This window comes from Ceratotherium simum, chromosome 6, assembly GCF_057802395.1.
Source record: "Ceratotherium simum simum isolate JZ-2026a chromosome 6, ASM5780239v1, whole genome shotgun sequence".
Classification (NCBI taxonomy): domain Eukaryota; kingdom Metazoa; phylum Chordata; class Mammalia; order Perissodactyla; family Rhinocerotidae; genus Ceratotherium; species Ceratotherium simum.
The window spans coordinates 74,902,179-74,924,895 of record NC_141905.1 but is presented as its reverse complement, the minus strand read 5'-3'; the positions used below and the strand labels follow the sequence as shown (position 1 = coordinate 74,924,895).

The 22,717-nt window shown below is 34.0% G+C and overlaps 1 protein-coding gene across 1 annotated transcript in view; it reads right to left on the bottom strand.

The window, feature by feature from the left end:
- Nucleotides 1–22,717, bottom strand: part of CCDC172 (coiled-coil domain containing 172) — a 54,331-nt gene that overhangs the window by 24,263 nt on the left and 7,351 nt on the right. The window contains exons 4-5 of the mRNA XM_004428105.3: nucleotides 11,804–11,920; nucleotides 10,442–10,607 (exon numbers count right to left, since the gene is read on the bottom strand). Coding sequence (XP_004428162.1) covers nucleotides 10,442–10,607; nucleotides 11,804–11,920 — 283 coding nt within the window. The remainder of the gene's footprint in view (nucleotides 1–10,441; nucleotides 10,608–11,803; nucleotides 11,921–22,717) is intronic.

Sequence of the window (22,717 nt, the reverse complement as noted above, 5' to 3'; positions counted from 1 at the left end):
TATTTATAATATTTATGAGAGCAATTTTAAAGTCTTCCTCTGCTAATTGCATCATCTCTGTCATTTCTGGGTATGTTTATATTAACATAATTTCCTCTATGCTATGTTACAATTTGCTGCTTCTTCACATGTCTAGTGATTTTTGATTGGATACTAGGCATTGTGTTTACTATTTTGTTGAATGTTTGAGTTTTGCTATCTTCCCCTGAAGCATGTTGATGCTCATTATTTAGCAGGCAGTTAAGTAACTTGTGAATCAAGTTCAAATCTTGTTTTTAAGATTTTTGTTTGTTTTTTCAGGGGAAGATCCTCCCTATGCTAACATCTGTGCCAATCTTTCTCCTTTTTTCTCACTCATCCCCCGCCAAGTCCAGCAGATAGTTGTAAGTTCTTCTAGTTTTTCTATGTGAGCTTCTGCCACAGCATAGCTACTGACAGACAAGTGGTGTGGTTCCACACCCAGGAACTGATCCTGGGCTGCCAAAGCAGAGTGTGCTGAACTTTAACTGCTAGGCCATCAGGGCTGGCTCAATTAAGATTTTTTTTTTAAGAGTGGGTCTAGTATAGCCTTAAATCCAAGGCTAATTTAATCCTACTATTAAGGCAGGACTCTTCTGTTTAATGAGAGCTTTCTATTCTGACAGGATGAAACATGAATGTCTCTCAGTCCTGTGTGAGCTCTTAGAATTGTTGACTTGATCACTCTGCAGTAGTTTTTCTTCGCTTGGCCTGGTGGAGTTTTCCTTATGTATGCACAGACTAATATACAGCGAAAGACTCAAAGCAACCTCTATGCATATTTCTGGAGGTTTTCCTTGATGTAGTTTTTTTCTTCTCAGGTATCTTGTTCTGCAAAATCCAGCTAACTCAGCCTCCCTGAACTCCCGTCTCTGTAGCCTCAACTCAATCAGACCACTTTCCTTTGCTTAAGTTCCTCCTCCCAGTGCTGTTGTCCAAAAACTGCATCCACCTAGAAAGCTGGGGCAATCATAGAGCTTACCTCATTTGTTTCCCTTCTCTCAGGGATCACAGTCTTACACTGTCTCTTGTCCTTAATATCAATAGTTTTTCACATTTTTTTCCTCCAGCTTTCTAGTTGTTTGTGTTCGGAGGGAAAGTTCCATAAAATTGCTCCTTCATAATCATAAGCGGAAGTTCTACACATAATATTTAAATTATCCTTTTACTTATCTATCTTCCACATTAGACCACAAGCTCTTTGAAAACAGGAACTATGCCTCATTCATCTTTAAATCCCAATTCTTGCACAGTGCCTGGCACAGTACACACATACATGGCACATAGTGTATTTTCAAGAAAGTGTGTTGAACTGAACTAAAATAAATCATATAATTGACTTTAAAGATTTTTTATTACCCACAATGTTTTTGTCAACTAATGTAGATGATTAAAAATGGACAATTCTATGAAAAGAAAATTAATAGACTCACATTTGTTCTTCTGTTCCTTTAACAAATAAAAATTTAAAATACAAACATAACTACATGCTATTAATTGAAGTATTTCATGATATCATAATATAATCTCTAAGACACAAAAAATGATGCAATATTTTATTCATTATCAGTTGATTTATTAGACATTCTATGATAAAATATCTTTGTAAAATTTAGGCAAGAATGATGGAGAAATTTTGGATTTAAATATTCCTGAGGTAGAGAATATATTGTTTTTCTTAGTCCTGACTCTCTAGGCTAATTTGAAAAGGCATAATCCCAAAATTGATTCTTCCAAGAAAAAGTAAATGTGTCAATTCCTCATGAAGCTTACATAACAGGAAAAAAAATCTGTGGTAATAACCTTTTCCCCACTTTTCTATTGTCTCATATTAATTTTATCATTTTTATTTTACAGTTTTACTGAGGTATAACTGATATGGTGAGAACACTTTACTTCCTTCCACTGTCTAAATCCCACAAAGTTCTAATCAACAGCTAGGTTTTATGGCTATGAATATTAAACCAAATTAAGACAATGAAAATTCATTCCCATCTTTTGACATATGAGTTGTCCTTCTCATATGACTTACACTGCCTATCATTAAAGGATATTAGCAAGCAAAGAGTGTAATATGCTTCTTATCTAACATCCAAGAAAAACTGATTCACCAACTGGGAGAAATGAGTAAGGGGGACATTTTGAGAAAAATGTTATGACAATCATTATAGTCACAATTCTGAAGCCAAAAGTGATGGACCCCTTTATCTATGAATTACCAGATGTTTAAAATGAATAAATATTTGGTAATTCCACAAACATATATTGAATGCCAATTACTCCATACTTCTAGTTGCTCAGGCCAAAAACCGTGGCTTCAACTTTAAGATGTCTCTTTCTCTCCCACCCTACATCTAATCTATCATGAAATCCTGCTTGTTCATCTTTAAAATACATTCAGAATCTGAACACCTCTCACCATGTCGCTTGCTACATCCCTGATCCAAGTCATCATCATCTCTGGTGTCCATTACTGCCAGTCTCCTAGGACTCTGTTTCTGCTTTTACCTCCATTAAGTGTGTTTTCAATAGAAGCCAGAGCGATCCTGTTAAAATATGTGACAGCCTTCACTCCTTTGCTCAAAACCTTTCAATGGCTTCTGATCTCACTCGAGTAAAAGCAAGTGTCTTTCGAATGGCCCACAAAGTTTTAAATGATCTGGATTCTTGTCACCTCTCTGACCTCATTACCTCTCCTTCTACTCTAGTGACATTAGGCTCTTTGCTTTTCCTCAAAATCAGATCAGGGGCAATCTCCCTTTGGGGTTCTTTGTATTAGCTATCTCTTCCATCAGAAACGCTCTTACTCTAGATATTCATTTGACTCATTCCCTTACCTCTTTCAGTTCTTTATTCAAAACTCACCTATCAGTGAGGCCTTCCCAGGACATCCATCTAAAACTGTAACACACACACACACACACACACACACACAGCATCCCAGCCCTGCCCCTAATCTATCCTCTTCCTTTCCTTTTTTTCCTCCTCAGCCCTTATCACTATTTAACAGTATTTTAATTAATTAATTAATGAACTTTTATCAGTCTTCCTCTACTGGAATGTAGGCTCCATGAGGGCAGGGATTTTTTTTTTTTTTTCCGCTTGCTGCAGTATCACCAATGCCTAGAACAGTGCCTGATACACAAAAAATGCACAAAAAATTATTGAATGAATGAATGAATGCACTAAGCACCATTTTAGAAATACACTGGTGAGCAAAACAGTCATAGTTCCTGTCCTGGAGGAGGTTTACACATTAGTGGGGGAGATAGGTATGAATCAAATAATAAAACAAGTATGTGTCAGAAAAAGATTTACTGAGGAAGCAACATTTGAGCTGAGATCAGAAGAATGACCAAGTAGATAAAAAAAGTATTCCAAATAGAGCAATTCAAAAGTCCTGAGGCAGGAGGAAGCATGGCACAATCTAAGGAACAAAAGAGGCAAGTTGGCTTTAGCACAAAGAGCAAGGGCCATTGGGTATGGCTGGAAGGTGGAGAAACACTAGGTTGTGCAGGGATGGCAAAACAAGGTTAGGAACTTAGTTTGCTACGTTTATGGTGACATTTTTAAACAGAACATAACTAAATTATGAGGTTCACTGTAATAATCTAGGACTAATAATTTCTTTAAAAAATATATGGGTGTTCATATTTTGGCAACCTCAAGGAATGAGAACAGAATTGAACTCTGGGGTTAAAAATTAATAAATCAAAGAAGATGTCTGGAAGTGGAAAAAACATTGTGAGTAGTAGAAAATAATAAAACAGCAATGGAGAGCTGAGGATGAATATTATTCAAAACCCAATGAAACTGGCTGACTAATCAAAGTCATGGGCTAAAAGATCAATGGGAAAGGTCAGAGGTGGAAGCCAAGGGAAGAAGGAAGAGAGAGGAGAGAAATCAAGAGTCAGGAAATAACAAAAGTCACGGCACCAATTAGAAGAAGCAATAGAAGAGCAATCACTGACAGGAAAGAACACAAATGGAAACCAAAACGCCTCTGGGAAGAAAACGACTCCTAATAACTGCTTAAAATGTGAACAACTGCTTTCTCCACCACCAACCCCAGGGAAAAAAATTCACCAGAAACGGTTTCACAGGTGAATTCTTTTGAATCTTGAAGGAACAGATAATTCTAGTATTTACATTTTTCCAGCCGGAGAAAGAGAACACCTTTTACATTCTTTCTGTTAAGTCAACAACACACACATAAGAAAGATGAATCTCACTTATAAATATTGATGCAAAAATCTTAAAGAAAATATTATCAGACAGAATTCAGCAATAGAGTAGACGACTAAGAGACCACTGCTAAGTAAGGTTACTAATAGGATATTTATTCATAAAGTTCACTGTGTTAATAGATTAGAGTGGGAAAAGCACATATGATGATCTCAAAAAGGAGAGGGTAGCGGAGGAGGGAGGGCGGGGAGGAAGGAAGAGGGGAAAGAGGGAGAAGGAGAAGAAAGAGAGAAAGAGCTTCAATCTGGCATCATGATTAACAGTAAAACTCTAGAAGTATTTCCATGAAAATTAGTAATAAAGAAGGGTATCCAACATCATAACTACTAAAGACAATATTTGTGTCCTCTCAAAATTCATATGTGGAAATCTTGGCCCCCAGTGTGATGGTTAGGAAGTGGGGCCTTTGGTAGGTGATTAGGTGCCCTTATAAAAAAGACTCTGAGGAGCTACCTCAAAGCAAAAGAAGGCAGTCTATGAAAGAGGAAGCAGGTCCTCACCAGACAAGGAATCTGCTGGCACCTTGATCGTGGACTTCCTAGACTCCAGAACTGTGAGTAATAAATTTCTGTTGTTTATAAGCCACCCAGTCTACGGTATTCTTTATTCAGCCTGGACAGACTAACACAGTCACTAATATTTAACAGTGCTCTATAAGTATCAGCCAATGAAACTAAGTTTTAAAATGTAATAAATACTGGAAAACAAAGACAAAACTATCATTAGTTAAAGATGACCCAAGTACACATAGAAAACTCAGTGAAATCAAGTACAGACAAAAGAATTCATTCTGGTGGCTTATTAGAAAATTAGAATACGAAAACAAATATTTTACCTATAAATAACCAACAACCAGTAAGAAAATATAACAAAAGGAAAAATCCCATTTACAGTAGTTAGTAAACTTAGAGAAATATTAAGAAGAGAAAGGCAAAGACTTAATTGAAATATATATCTTGTTTTTGGATAGGAAGACTCAAGATTGTGAAGTTATCAATTCTCTCTGAATTCATGAACAAAATTAATGCAATTCTAATTAAAATACAAGATTTTTTGAACTTGATAAAATGAGACAATTTTATCTAGGAGAATAAACACAGGACAATCAATTGTGAAGAGTAAGGAGAGAGGACTGCTCTGCTAGATGTTAAATCATACTATGAAACTAGAATAGTGACAAAACAAAGTAGGCAGAGAAGAGTACAGAAACACACACACATGCACACACACATATAATATGAATTTAACATATGATAAATACAGAAATTCAAATTGGTTGGAAAAAGATGAACTATGTAATAGTGTTAAATAACTGACCAGTCATTTGAAAACAAAGTTTAATCCCCGACCTCTTACTCTAAATTTAACTATAGATGGATATGAAATATAAATGGGAAAAATTAAACAGAAAATTACTACAAGTAAATATAGCTGAATTTTTTTTATTCATGTTACACAGAGAAAACTTTTCTAAGCTGGAGATAAAAATCCAGAAGCCATAAAGGAAAAGACTCATTAAGATGACTGTAAAAATTTAAAATTTCTATATGGCATTCAGGCACACACAGGTGTGCATGCACACATACACATATACACACACTATAAGTATAGTCAAAAGGTAAACAATAAACTATGAAATAAGATTTATAACACAACACAGGGATAACTTCCTTAATTTATAAGAAGCTAATATAAACCAGTAAGAACACAAGAATAGAAAGATGAACAAAAAACATGAACAAATCGTTCACAGAAAAAGAAATATAAGTAGTCAATAAATTCAGAGAAATAAATTCAATGTCATGCAACATCAAAGAAACGTTAATTAAACTAACAATAAAAATAATATCTTTATTACTTGTCAGACTGGCAAAGATTAAAGTTATTTATAATGCCCATATAGCTAATGTTATGGGTAATAATATAGGAAAACAAGTACTCTCCTTCACAGTTGGGAGGAAAATTAATTAATTCAGTGTTTTAAGGAGCATAATTTGGCATTAAATCTTCTAATATTTTCCTTTGATCTAACAGTTTTGTTAATAGATTTTACCACCCAAATATACTCAAAAAGTATAATGAGATATATACTCAGATAATTAGAAGGCTCTATCGATGGTTATGTTTCCTGATTTTTATTTTGTTTTGTTTTCTTCTCAAACCACCACCAGTCCTGCCATCTTGTGCACCATCTCCCAGCTTCTCTGGGGACTTCGTTTCTCTCCTGATCTTCAACGCTACCTCTTCACTGGCTCCAATCCATCAGCGTTTAAATATGTTCAAATATCTCCCACCTCAAAAAAGAAAATGAAAAAAGGACAACTCCAGGTGCCCACTAAACACAGTCCCCTGGCTTCCCACCCCACTTCGTTAGTGAACTCTAAAATGTTCATTTGATTCTTTTTAACATATTCTATTTCTCCACTGAGATTATCTATCTTTTCATCTATTACAAGTGTATTTTCCTTAACTCATTGAGCACCGTTTATAATAGCTGCTATATAGCATTATATAGATGAATATATATATTCATCTGATAATCCCAATATCTAGATCACCGTGGGTTTGGCATCTCACTATTTTCTTTTGACACTAGGCCACATATTTCACTGATTCTTCATAGGTCGAGTAATTATGGATTGCATCCTGAACATTATGAATATCATGTTGTAGAGATTTTGAATTTCTTTTGATAATAGCCATCCTAATGAGTGTGAAGTGGTATTTCATTGTGGTTTGGATTTCCATTTCCCTAATGACTAGTGATATTGAGCATCTTTTCATGTGTTTATTGGCCATTTCTTTGGAGAAATGTCTTGTTCAAGTCCTTTGCCCATTTTTTAATTGGGTTGTTTATTTTTTTAAGTGCTGAGTTGTATGACTTCTTTATATATTCTTGATATTAATCCCTTATCAAATACATGATTTGCAAATATTTTCTCCCATTCTGTGGGTTGTTTTTTTACTCTCTTGATAGCATACTTAGATGCACAAAAGATTTTAATTTTGATGAAATATAATTTATCTATTTTTTCTTTTGTTGCCTGTGGTTTTGGTATCCAAAAAATCCTTACCAAATCCAATGTCATGAAGTGTTTCCCATATGTTTTTTTCTAAGAGCTTTATAGTTTTAGTTCTAAAGTTTAAGACTTTGATCCATTTTGGGCCGGCCCCGTGGCTTAGCGGTTAAGTGCGCGCGCTCCACTACTGGCAGCCCAGGTTCGGATCCTGGGTGCGCACCGACGTGCCGCTTCTCCGGCCATGCTGAGGCCGAGTCCCACATACAGCAACTAGAAGGATGTGCAACTATGACATACAACTATCTACTGGGGCTTTGGGGAAAAAAATAAAAAATAAAAATTAAAAGACTTTGATCCATTTTGTTAATTTGTGTATATGGTGTAAAGTAAGGGCCCAACTTCATTCTTTTGCATGTGGTATCTAGTTTTCCAAGCACTATTTGGTGAAAATATTGTCCTTTCCCATTGAATACTCTTAGCACCCTTATCAAAAATCGTTTGACCATATACACAAGGGTTTACATTTGGGCTCTCTATTCTATTCCATTGTTCTATATGTCTGCTCTTATCCCAGTACCACACTGTTTTGATTACTGTAGCATTTTAAATCTGCGGCATTTAAGTTTTGACATCAGAAAGTGTGAGTCCTCCAATTTTGTTCTTCCTTTTCAAGATTGTTTTGGTTATTTGGGAATCCCAAGGGATCCCATTTGAATTTTAGGATGGGTTTTTCTATTCATGAAAAAAATGCTGTTAGGATTTTGATAGGGATTGCACTGAATCTGTATATCATTTTGGGTAATAATGTCATCTTAATAATATTAAGTTTATAAATCCATGAACATGGGATGTCTTTCCATTTATTTAGGTCTTCTCTAATTTCTTTGAGCAATGTTTTATAGTTTTCAGTGTACAAGTCTTTCACCTTCTTGGTTAAATTTATTCCTAAGTATTTTATTCTTTTAATGCTGTTATAAACAGAACTTATAAATTTCCTTTTTGGATTGCTCATTGCTAGTACACAGAAATGCAACTGATTTTTGTGTATTGATTTTGTATACTGCAACTTTACTGTATTTATTTATTAGCTCTGCAGTTTTTTTGTGGAATCTTTAGGGGTTCTATATACAAGAATATGTCATCTGGCAACAGAGATAATTTTACTTCTTTCTTTTCAATTCAGATGTCTTTTATTTCTTTTTCTTGCCAAATTGATTTGGCTAGAATTTCCAACACTATGTTGAATAGAAGTGATGATAACTATGACTTTTTAAGGAAAGTTAGTTTCAGAGTATCTCCTAAAGTTAATACCTATTTAACTTTGTATTTTACACTTATGGTTATTAAATAGCTGTGCATATCAATATCACCTAAGGGGCTTTAAAAAAAATATGTTCCCTATCCTCACCGACAGAAACTCTGATTCAATAGGTCTAGGATGAGACTCAAGCATTTAATCTTTTTTTAAAGCTTCCAAGATGTGCATCTATGGTTAAGAACCTCTGTCCTACACTCTCTACCCAAAGTAATTTATCTCTGAGAACTTCATTTCCTTCATTTATAAAATAAGACCTATTAAAAAAGTATAATCCTCACATTTTTGAAGACTTAATTATGTGCCAATTATTCTTTCATTGAACCCTCACAACAACCTTATTAAGGTCATTATTATTATCCCTCATCTTTGCAGATGAGGAAACCGAGGCAAAGAAAAGTTAAGCATCTTACCTCAAATCACACAGCTATTAAGTGGTAAAACTAAGATTTAAATTCAGTCAACATGACTTTGGCATTTATAATCTTCAGGATGGTAGTTTTTATACAGTATAAGCCTAATAAATATTACCTACAATAATAATAACAATTGTCATAGTCAAAGCATGACAATAAATTATTCATAATGATAGTTTCAAGTCAATAAAAAAGTTAAATGTGTTTATTATCCTCCACTTATTAAAGGCATCAAAGGAACAGTACATTTTAGAAAAGCTTCCATTAAAAACTCATTTTCCATTTAATATCATTTATATTTTCATTCTCCATGTCCTCAACTCTCGTTGACTCCTCCATCTATTACAACCAGTCTTCTTCTACCACTCAACTCTACGATACTGCTCTTGACATGTTCTGATGGTCAAATTAATGTCCTATTTTGACTCCTCATCATTTGAGCAAAACTACTCTTGCTTTTGGTTTCCAAAATATTACTCTCTGCTGGTTCTCCTTTTGCCCTCCTTCTCTTCCTTTCCTTAATTACTATGCTATCCCAGTTTCTGTCTTTGGCCCTTGGTCCTCCTCTATGTTCCCTCTACATTTTCCCTCTGAATGATGTCACCAACTCCTCTGGACTCAGTCCGAACCTAATACTCTAGCTCTGATCTCTCTTATCAGCTTCACAACCAAATTTCCAGCCGCCACCTGGACATCTCCACCTGTTTATGCCATAGACATTGTTGCCCGGAAAAAGACTGTAGTGCAGACAGGCTTCTCCACCTCTGCTCTTCCTCCTGGTACCAAATTCTACACAATCTCTTAAGTTTGAAAACTGACACGTCCTTGACTTTCTCTATTTCTATTTACGCTAATCAGTGACAAAGTCCTGTCATTCTTTCTTATCATCTCTTTAATTCGCTCTCTCCTCTCTTTGGCAACTTCTTTAGTTCAGAATCTTATCACAGATTGCAATACCGGCATACTAGTGTTCTTCAAATGAAATTCTCCCCAACCCACTGTGTAACCTTGTTTCCTGGTTTAAACTGGACTGACGGTAAAATGAGGATTATAGCACCAGTCTTATCCGTACTATAGCTTCTATCACATTGTACTATAAATATCTGCTTACATATATGACTTCTCCACTTTTTAGTTTTATATCCCCCAGACCTAGAACAGTACTTATCATACAACAGATAGTAAATAGATATTTGTTTATTGAATGAATGACCAAATGCTCATGTCACACCTACTTCTAAAGAATTTGAGACTGCTCACAATAAACGATACATAACTATTAGGACAATTAAGATAAAAAGTAAAAGAATAGCTATGCAATAACCCAATTTGCTTATTAAAGAGTTAAATTTCTTGAAAATCCACTGACTCAAAATAAGTTATTTTCATTAATGCCAGCTAAATGAGATGGTACTGTGTATTCATACCCCTTTTTAAAATGTCTGCCTGGTTTTCTAAGTCAGATATTTCAATCTTGACATTTTCTTTCATCAAAAGCTCTCTTTTCTTTGTTATTTCATACTCATTATTGAAGTCTGTAACTTCCCTAATAAATTTTTCCTTCTCCTCTGTTATTTTTTTCTTTGTAGCCTCCTGAAAAACAGAAATAAAAGATCAAATATAGGTGTTAATTGCAATAATATTTTTCTTTAGTCATTTAAAATGCAATCATTTGGAATTATTAACAACAAAAATGTAAAATTATACTTCCTGGTATTATCACAAAAATGCTTTACTCCTCCAGCAATATTAATAAAAAACTGAAGCTACTAGGTAATAACAACCAACTATTTTTACATGAAACATTTATCCTTAATGTTTTAGGAGAACTATTGATGTAGAAATTCTACCACTCATCATTATATATGTGTTTGTGTATTAAACTTACAACCATATATGCCAATTTTGTCATTGCAATATAAAACTGAGTGATAAAATAATTAAATGACCAAACTTGAAAATGAAAATCTGCACTCAAAGGAATTACTGCTTTATAGAAAAAAACAAACAAACAAGGAAAGCCAAAGAAACCTTTTAAAATGCAGACAATTAAGTTAAAATTATATATTCATTTCAAATTCAGTTCTAAATAACAGTTTACATTTTACAAAATATCAACATAGAGTAGAAATAAGAATTTCCAAAAACTGTGGACAATGCTAGAAACTAAACTTTTTGACAATGCTAGAACCTAAACATTACTGTATTTTTCTAAGGAATGTCAACTAATTATGAGCAACATTCATAAACTGGCCATGTCATTTATAACCACTGGTGGTTGATTCTGTTGATTCTAATTTTAGATATATATATTTTTAATATTTTAAAATATATTTTCTTTGACATGTCAATTAACTACAAGTCATATTGCTAAGCTGCCCTATTATTTAAAACTACTGAGCCTGTTGGCTCTGACTTATGATAAAAAGATAAACAAAATCTATCTTTTCATCCACATCCATAAATATGCCTAAGTATGAACCTCTCTGCCTTTCAAAAGCATTAAAACCAAGGTCTCGAAGCCTGAGCAATTCAAATCAGTTTCACTGTTTCTTTTATGCTTATTACCATCGCAAATAATTTCTATATTGCATCCCTGCCAATAGAATTCTTTCAAACTATATTACCCTACCAACTGGTTTTAAATAGCACTTAATACTTTTCCATAGCTGAACAGGACTATCTGCCAATATGCATATGGATAATTTTCTGAAAGTACACCTAAGTATATTTAAATACTTTTTGAAACAGTTACTGAAATAGATTTTTCTAAGTGACTGGAGACTTACAAATGTTTGGAGAAGCATAATCCTTTGGTTTGTAATTTCACTGCACTGTCTTTCTAAGGCATTTTCATGAGTTTTCAAAAGCTGTAAGAAGAAGGATTTTTCAGAAAACTCCTGAACCTTTAAAGTGAAAAAACAAATATCAGAATGAAACAAATTAGACATTTTAGGATGACTTAGTTAATACAGCAGATATATATAGTATAAAAGGTTTTCTGTATTAATTTTTAAAATGCAAAATAAAATTCACAGTAAAATCTCATTTTATAACTACAGTTCCATGACCGTAGTTATAGTAAATATAACACAAATCTGCTAAAGTCCACAAATGGGTTTTCAGAACTCATTTTTTATTTTAGTACCTCATTTGGTTCTGACTAGCAAAAAATATAATAAACATTAACATTAGATATGTAACTGTTATTTCATTTGGGTCATAAAGAATAGCATCTCCTAAGACCATGAATATTGAAATGAAAGTCAGGAAGCTTTGATATATAAAAGCTAAAAATGATGCCAGACTGGAAATAATCTTTCCACTATATTCAGTATGGCCCTCATAAGAAAGCATCACTTCTAGTTTGGGGCTGTTCCCATCTCCACAGAGAAAAGAAAAAGGAACTAAATTCAACTTAAATTGCAGAAAGCAAGATTTATGTTAGCTATAAGAACTTCCTCAAGGTGAGAGACAGGTTGTGAAATCTGTCTCAGATGATACTGAATAGTAAAAAGCTTAGGAATAGTCTAGTCCAGAGGCAAAGAGTTGGCCTAAAAGACATTTTGAAATAATAGGGCTAAAATGTTCTAGAAATATTGGCATTAAAAAAAAGTAGCCACAATGAAACAGAAAATATGATCTTACATTTATATAATATCATAGCACATCCGCCCACATCTTCGGTACTTAGTGCTATTCTCATCAACTCTAACTTAAGAAAGACATCAACAGAGGAATAGTAGAAAGGTGCAATTTACATGAACAAAGGAAATCAGAAAGCACTTTTAAAATTGGGAGAAGGGAGAACAAGGCAGTTAGTATTTTACTGCCTGAGAAGACAGAAATTAGAAAACATATGGCCAGATCTATAAAGTCATACAGAAATTGATAACAGTGGCAAAAAAAGAGTATGATCAAGAATTCTATCACATTTATTTAGAATAAGAAAATACTTGAGAGCTATTTAGTATTTGTCATATAAGTGAGAATAAAATGAGTTCCAGAGAAGTTAAATACCCTAACAAAGGTTATATAACTAATTAGGGGGCAAACCCAGGACTAAAATCCAAGTCTTCTGACTTCCTTTCTTCTAAATCATGATGTTAACATGGAAATATTAAAACTATTTCAAAATAATAAAGAGATACTTCTTAAACTAAAAGGAGACTTCAGTCTCTGATAATAATATAAACTGAAAGTATATAAGTTTAAGAAACAGAAAAATTATCGAATATGGGGTCCATCAGAGCTAACTGAGAGAAGGCTGCTTGCAGTCTATGCCTAACTCTCAGAGTTGCTGTTATGGACAGTAACCATGAACAGCTGCAAACATGCTATGAGATCAAATACTGGGCTGGATAAATTTTGGTTTAACCCAATAAGGTATTTCATGTATTATGCATTTCAGAATCAAAATTCCTCAATTCTGATTCTGTTTCTGCCAGTGATCTGTTGAAAAAGACCTATGTTGATACCCAAAAATGGAGAAATCATTACTTATCAAACTGAGGAATTTTTAAATGAGACTTATGCAAATTTATTATTCAAGTTCAGAAAAGTCTTACGTTAAGGACTCAGAAATTAAGGTGTTCTGTTCCAGCTATCACTAACCAAGACCTAAAATTACCACTGAGCTCTTCTTTCTTAAACTGGGAAATAACAATGTTAAAGGAAGCTATTAGATATACCAGCATTGAACTCAACTATTTTACCATAACCTGAAAAATGAAACCTATATACCCAAAACTGAAAAGGAGATAGTTGTTCAAAGATCTATAATTTTCCTCTTCTCCTATAATCTTATGTGAATTATCCACTTTGACATCTTTTTTGCTTCGCTTTTATTATTAATCTACTTCTCCTCTTCAGTCCCACTTCCTATCTTACACTCTTGCCTTTATTTTTTCTTCCACACTTTCCTCTTTTAATCAATCTAAAAAATCCCAAAGGGTCAATAACTACAGAAAAATTACAGTAACAATTTTTAAATTTACTTAGGATCTGTGAAAAAAACATTTCATACAAAAAGGAATTGGCAAGTAGGGGAAATTGGCATAATAGAGAAAGAGGCAGGAATTTGGGAAAGCTCAAGTCAGGAAGGTCAAGAAAGAACAAATGCCTACAATATGTTGCTTCACGTGTTGAGGACAGCAGTAAGTTAGGGCTGCAGAAACTACACGGGGTCTAATATTACTAATAGAGAGCCTTCATATTTTAATGGAACTAAAGGGACAAAAACTTTTGGATCTGCCCAGTTCCTCTCTACCAAGTATAAATTATTAACTCTTAGGAACTAAAATAGCTTCTCGTGGCCACCTATTTGCTGAATGTATTTCTCATTGTTCCTTTTGTTCTTTCTGTTATCACAACTAATTTCTTAAATTATTTTTCACATTCTTGTGTTTGAAAACCAGACCTACTGATGTGTAAAATTTAGGTAAATATTCCAAATATAACGCAGAACATATTGATAGGATCACAGGATGAGGTCATTTGACAGAATAAATTATCATCAGAAACTTCTCTTAGCCCCCTTTGTTGCAAAAGTCACGAGTGGGGATCAGAATTGGGAGATACCAGAAGAGAGATAAAATTGTGACAAATATTTTTGACACTACTGCCTCTATCTCCTGAGTTACCCAGGGATCCTATGGGGCTACAAATAAGAAAAGGGTGGAAGTCTCCTAGCAGTAGTAACAACAAATTTCTCTTTCTAATCTCTCTCTTTCCTCCGACTACAAATGAAGAGAAAAATATTTGCATGCAGCCTTAAAGTTACATTCTAGAATCAAATAGCCAAGCTTTGTCAGAAAATATTGTTGTTTTGGAAAATTTTAATTTATAGCAGTGCCAACACTCTAGTAATTCTGCTTCTCTTAGCAATAAAGTTTTTTTTTTCCCTTTACTTATTTTATTCCTCTTGGGATATTTGATTTTTCAAAGGAGCTTATAGTTTTCCCAATGAGCTGACTTATCTGCTCAACTAGGTCAGTTTCAGCATAGCCATGATTTGTGACTCCACTATTCTTGCTGCCTGGGTGCCTTTAGGTATTTTTCTACCAGAAAAACTTGAAAATTGAAAATGATTGAGGATTTTAAATTAACGTTTGGGTCCAAGTAAGCAAAGCTACTCTTTGTTATGGTTGCTGTTGTTCAAAATAATCTCAGCCTCTAGAAACTGATATATTCCTGATTAAATACTCTTTCCAATAGTAATAATAGGCATCTTTACACAAGAAAACATAAAGAGAGTTATGTAGATTTCACATTCATAAGATTATGGGGAAAGGATGTGTTTATTACGACTATGATAAAAGACATTTTAAACATTAGAGTACATCAGTGAATATGTATCAATAACAGATATTAATATTTTTTTAAAAAGTAGATCTATTTTTAATAAATACATTTCTTAACCACAGGTGCAATGCTTAAAGAATAACTCACTATGACACTGTAATCCTAATACAGTAAGCAAGGAAGGTTCAATATTAGGAAATATTAGTCCTTACAATAGCCTTAAGGCTTTACAGGATCTGCACTCCTTATTCCCTCTCTGACCTTATCTGCTACTGGTCTCCTCCTCAATCACTCCTCTCCACGCACACTGGCCTCCTTCTTATGCCTTGTTACTCCTCAAGGCCTTTGCACTGGCTGTTCTCTGCCTGGAAATCTCTTTCCCCAGATTCTTCCTGGTTTGTTCTTTCACCTCAGTCAAGACTTTGCTCATCTCTCACCTTTTCATTGAGAGTTATCAGGATGCCTGATAAGACCACTGCTATTTAAGTTTGTTCTGGAAGTTCTTGTTAATGCAATGTGGTAAGAAAAAAGAATAAGAGATGTAATTACCAAAAAAGCTAACACACAATTTTCTCTTTTGTTTGTTTAGGCAAACGCCATTATTATATACCTAATAAATCAAAGAAAATCTATCGAGAAACTGTTAGAAATAAAAAAGAGTTCAGTAAAGAGGCTAGTAACAAATAAATACCAAAAACTAAGTATCTTTTCTAGTTACCAACAATAAATAGAAAAAAGCATGGAAAAAATCCCATTCATAACAGCAAAAACAAAATAAAGAAAACACAAATAAACTTAAAAAGAAATATCTGAGAGCTATATGAAAAAACCTGTACTGAGGAACACAAAAGAAGATACAAATAAATAGAAAGATATGCTGTGTTCTTGAATGTGAAGCCAGAGTTGTAAATACATCAGCCCTTCCCAAATTACCACATGAATTTAGTATAATCTTAATTAAAACCCCACTAATTTTTTTTTTGGAATTTGACAAAATCATTCTCAAATTTATCTAGAACAAACAAACAAAAACTGAAAAGAATCAGGAAAATTATGAAAAAGAGATTGTCCTTCCAGAGAGTTAAAGATATTTTAAAGCTAATGTAATTTACTAAGTATGATACTGGTGCCAAAATAAACAGATTAATACAATAGTACAAAATATCTAGAAACAGACACAAACATATATATATATATATATACACACACACACATTACTATATCATATAGAAGGTGCTTCTAATCAATGAGGAACATTTGACATTTACCCAGGCGAAAATGGATAGGCACTTTTACCCACTGATTGAAAGCAATTTGATTTCTAGGATTTTATCCTAAAAAATAAGTGCACAAAGATTATGTACAAGATTGTCATCACAGTGACATTACATAGTAATAGTAAATATTTATCAATAGGAAATTAGCTAAAATATAGTATAGCTTATATTTAATGGAATACTATTCAATCACCAAAAATTGCTTATTTAGATATACATTTACCGAGATATCCAGGATATAATAAATGGAAAAAAGCAAATCATTTAAGAAAAAATACATGCACTTAAACAATTCTGAAAAAAAACCTACGAAAATATTAACTGTACAGTGAAACTATGAGTGCCTTCACTCTGCTTTTTGCCTATCTCTATTTTTGGAATACTTAGCGATAAACGTGTATTACTTTTACGAAGAGTTAAAACAATAAAGCTAGTTCAACTCTGAAAAAAAAAAAAAGTATACTGAATGTTCACCACATATAATGGTAAAAGGCCCTCAGAATTTCCTGAGAATATAACCCACTCTTCCAGTAGGGACATAAGCAAGTGCTCCTAATAAAGATGGAGAGGAGCAGGAGCTCATGCTATAGAGAAAAAGACCACTTTAGAGTAACAATCTGATCTATTTTCCTACTGTGGTGGCCACATATCTCCCATTCCTTCCTCTTTTCTATCTTCTCTTGGGAGGAATTGATTAGAATTTTAACCAGGAGAAACTGGACTATATTTAAAGCCACGTGAACTAGTCTGAATCAAAGAAGCTGAGGTAGGCAGCCTTTCAACCTATCTTAAAATATTAATTCAGGTAATAACAATTCATAAGATCACATAAGCACCAAAGGCTATATGAGAAATTCTTTCCAGCAGCATCGAGATCACACACAGCTCTAAGTAGCCAGTTTGCCTTTGACCTCTTCCATTCATCTCTCCTGAATCCATTGGTCTATAGCCGACTTAAATCTACCCTTCTCAAAATAACCCCCATACTCCAAAATTACTCTTCCCCTTTTCCTCAAATAAAACTCCCATTCCCTGAGAACTGCTGATTCAGCTAGATATTAATCTGATTAGGGAAAGAGCAGTAAAGCACAAATACTGATAAACCAAGAACATTTTGTAATGATACTTCTTAATCTGAAAGACTCTTGCTGGGGAGATGCTTTGAAATAAGGTGACTTCTATGCTATTTGACAATTCAGCAGGCAGTACCTTATTTTACCTATCACTGCATCTTCCTATTCTGTCAGGACATAAAACAATGGAATGCTGAGAGTAGCGATTTTTCATGTACTGCTTTTAATGGAAGAACTGTAAAATGTCAGATTCTTTAAAACATACATTTTCCTCCTCATAATAAGAAAATCTGGCACATGAGCAAGAAAAGATCATACCTCAGTCAAGAATACTACAAGAATACTAGAAATTGGGTTGAGGATATTCACATCAACTTGTCAACCAGCAGCTTTCACTTTAAGAAGACAGTTCATTCTTCAAGAAGTCAAGAAAACAGGAATGGAACAAAGAACAGTTTATATATTGTATCTGTTGGCAAACTGTTAGTCTGAACAGTTCTCACAGAAAAACAGCATAAACCCTACCAAAAAGTTACTGTAACAGAAGAGAAAAAGAGAATTACCCAAAAGATTACAGAGAAAGAGTACTGTGTATCTCTATAACATATTACTATAGGGTGCAAAGAGAAAAGTTTTGTTAATCAATTACTTGATGTCCTCAAGCAGATGCAAAGATGTCCACAAAAACACAAGAGCAAGTAAGAACATAAGGGTGAGATAAAAATACAAGCTGAGATAAAAAGACAGACAGTAAATTCAAGAAATGTAAAAAAGTAAGAAAGCAACACAGCAGAGAGTAGTGAATAGCAGAACTAACACTGCAAAAGATGGAGTCAGTGATGTAAAGTATAAAGAGTTCTCCAAGGCTGCTGAGAACTAGCAAATAACAGAAGATAATAGATTCAGAGAACAGAGAACGAAGATCTAAGCTTTAAGAAATAGGGGTACTCGAAAAAGAAACCAGAAGATAATAGTTGAGGTTAAAATGGGAAGCTCACCCATGTTCTAAACAAAATTAATAGATAGACCTGTGCACAAATATGGAATTATAAGGATAAAAAAACAACTTCTACAAGCAACCAGGGAAGAAAAATGAAACAAAACAGATTACCTAAAAAGGATTTTTAAAAATCAGGCTGACTTCAATACTTCTCTTCTGCATTAATAAATTTCAGAAGACAATAGAGCTAGATCTACAAAATTTCTAAAAACATGTTTGAGTCCAGAAATCTATATACAGACAAGTTTTCATTCAAGTGTGAAAACAATAGAAAGAAATTTAAGAAGTTAGTGGCTTTGAAAGTCCATCATGTACATATTCTTCCCAAAAAATTACCTGAACAATTACACAGACTCATGAAAAGATAAATCAAAAATAAGAACCTAAGAATGAGGAAGTTGAGGCAATAAGGAATTTTAAAGTGAAGAATTCTCGTTAATATGGCAGTCTAAGCAAATGTGAGAAGGACCCATTTTCTACTCAAATATAGAGAAATGCTGGATAAAATATGACTGTGTTTAAAACATGTATAATTTACATAGCTAAGCCAAAAGCAAGAGAGAGAAATCATTGTGCCAGAAACAAAGAGGTAACTCAGCGTAAGAATGGTGTACTAGAATTCGGGGTATCTGAGACTGGATACAGGCATCAGGGGCTAGGGCTCTAAATGCCCACATAAGACCAAAAGTCAAGGCCAAAGGGAGCTGGAACCGGGCTCACTGGATAAAGGCAGGAACCAAGAAGTGTTTACGTCAGCTACGCAAGTGAAGTAACAAACCCCCATCCATCGGCTCAGAGATGCAGCATGTAAGTGAGTTGCCTCCATTGAGCCATGACTGGAAAAGGAGTCATACCCGAGAAACTCCAACCCCAAGCTTGATGTGTCCATGAATGCGAGATTCAAATATCTCTTATCCACGTAGTGCAGAAATTCTGAGCTCAGAAATTAACATAAAAACTGGTCCTGAAGAGGTGAAATCTGCAAGGACCTGGCAGCAGGGGTGAAACTTTTTTATTAAGGCATATGTAGTACTCCTCGAAAAGATAAGCCCTGCTAAAGGTAAGTTCACAATAAAAAATTTTAGAGCTCATAAGAAAATATACCACTATGTAAGAAAGCCATCAGATGAAACAAGCAGAACTCACAGAAGAGGAAAACAGAAAACAGAAAATTCTATGAGAAAAATGTCAAATTAATTTATTCATTCAATAATATTTAACACCCACTGATTCAGGCACTGTTCTGGATACTGGGAATAACACTAGTGAACAAAATAGATGTATTCCTTGTGGAGCTCACATTTCACTGAGGGGCGACAAATAATAAACACATCAACATAAAATACATCAAGAGGTGATAAGTGCCTCAAAGAAAAATAAAGCAGAATAAAAGAGCTAGAGATGGGATGAGGTGATGCTATGTTATATACGAAGGTCAGGCAGGGTCTGCTACGGCAGCCATTCTCAGGCTTTTTGGTCTTTAACATTTTATAAGTCATAAATTATTCAGGACTTTTTTGTTTGATTGTTTTTGTGAGTTATATCTATTAAAACTGAGAAATTTAAAAAACATTTAATTCATTTAAGAATAACAACAACAAACCTATTCCATGTTAAAATAAATATACTTTTTATGAAAAAATAGTATTTTCCAAAGCAAAAAAATAATAGTAAGAGGAGTTGCATTTATATTTTTTGCAAATCTCTTTAATGTCTAGCGTAATGGAAGAGAGCTGGATTCTCATATCTGCTTCATTATTCAACCTTTTGCAATATGTTTTTTGGTTGAAGAAAACATTTTTGGTATATGAAGAAAATCTGGCCTCACACAGATATGTAGTTGGAAATGGGAGGGGTATTTTAATATCCTTTGCAAATGATTGTGTGTCTTCTTCTTTGATACCATATCCAAACTCAACAAGTGGTAGGAAGTTCCTTAAAGGTTAGTTGCAATGTGGAACCTGAAACCATTTCAATGAACTTTCCATCCTCTGCTACAATAAAATCCATGGGTCTACCTTGAGCTTTGAGTGGATCTTTTATCCACGCACGGTTTTGTAACATTACACGCTGGTCATTTGGAAAATATTGTTTCACTGAATTATTCAGATTCTCTAAAAGTTGATATATTTCATAATACAACATTAAAAATAACATTCATTAATACTGCCAACAAACTTCATCAGAAAAATCTTTAAGTACTGGGAAACTGTCAAGCTTATGCTGACAGATCTGAGTCTTCCAAAATTCTAATTTTTGTTTGAAAGGTTGAATAGTATCAATATTATCAGTTGTTTGCCTTCAAATGTCAGGGCCACTTTATTAAATTTTGAAAAAATTTTGCCAAATACTCAAGTTTAAATAACTACAGTTTTACTGTTAATTACTCAAGTAAAAATTGTGTTTCAGAAAAAGAATAGCTAATTCATACCGCAACTCAATCACACAAGTGCTCTCCTTTGAGACAATCACTGCATCCTGGAATACAGAAGTCCTTTATGTGAACTTTCCATTTCATCACACACAATATTAACAACACATATACACAACGGTCAGCTTCAAAACAAGCGATATTTTTTATACTTTAATCTGGGGCATACCATGCAAGTGGTGAGTTTTGTTTCTTGACTGTGAGTTCATGGCAGCAGCAGAATACCACGACTACTAGTACAGTTTGGTGCCACTGCCTTGATTTGTGGTAAGGTGCCAATAGTTTTACTCACCATTGCCTTTGCACCATCAATGTGCACATCAGCACAGCGAAAATGGCAAACAATACCTTTGTATTATGAAGAATTTAGTTTGACCTCACAGACCTCCTGAAAGAGTCTTGGGGGCTCCTATGGATCTGCAGATCACAGTTTGAGAACCACAGCTCTAAAGTGGCAACTGAGCAGAGACCTAAGGTAACCAACCATCAAGAACCACATGGGACTGTCCTGAAGTTAAAACTGAAAGTCTCACATTCCGGTAGAATGGTTGGCTATCCTACTGGGAGAGACCTAAAGGAAGTGAGTGTGCATAAAACACTAATAGCTGATGGAAGAAGCATTTCAGGCAGCGAAAACAGCAAGTGCAAAGGCCCTGAGGTTGAAGAATAGTTAGTATAATTAAAAACAAAAGAACCCATTAAAAAGGTACACACCCTTAGAAAATCAGATTATCCCCAGGCAGGTGGGCTACTAGAAAATGCCCAGTGCTACATTCAAAGGACATTCAGTGACCTCTTCTGTCTATTTCCTGTCTATTACTTTTAAGTAATTATTCGTGACAAATGTGATAAGGGTTTCTTTACAGAATTACACAGAGAAAATTAAAAGTAATTACAAATTTTTTTTAAAATGAGAACATCAAGAATTTTGACGTTACAGTTAGATTTATATAGCTGAAGTTGCTTGATGTCAACCCTCTAATCAACGCAGAAAGTTGTTATATAATTTATTTGCCAATTATTCATCATGTGATTTAGAAGTTGCTCAATGAATGTTTGTTGAATGAATAATTATTCAATGTGTGATTGAAGAGTATTTAGAAGTGAGGAACATAGTTGATTTCCAAAAAATCACAAATCAAAAGGTAAACTTTTTAAGAGGCATTCTTTTGTGCTGTTATAGTCTTACAAGGTTAGCATACTAAATTTTAATGTAATGCTTTCTGCATACTGAGCCACAAAGTTACTATTCTTTACATGAGGATCATTTTCTCACTCCTGGGAAAGGAAGCATTTTTTTCTGTTCAAAACATTTCTAACATTTCAGGCTAAACAATTTATTTAAAGTAGTTCTTTAAAAAAGAAAGAAAGAAAGAGAGAAATAGAGGTACACTGGTAGATTTTACAATTAGAAACAGTGCTTTAGATTTTCCACTTTGTGGATTTAAGCCAGGAAAGGCACAACTTTTGTGATTTATAAGCACTTGTGAACAGAAAGGCTATCCAGCATATTGTTATAGAGTTTGCTCTAAACTGCTATTACCATGAAATATTCTTCAGATTTTCTTAAGATCATGAAAACAAAGTTGAGAAAAAGGAGTTCAATGAATGCTACATGT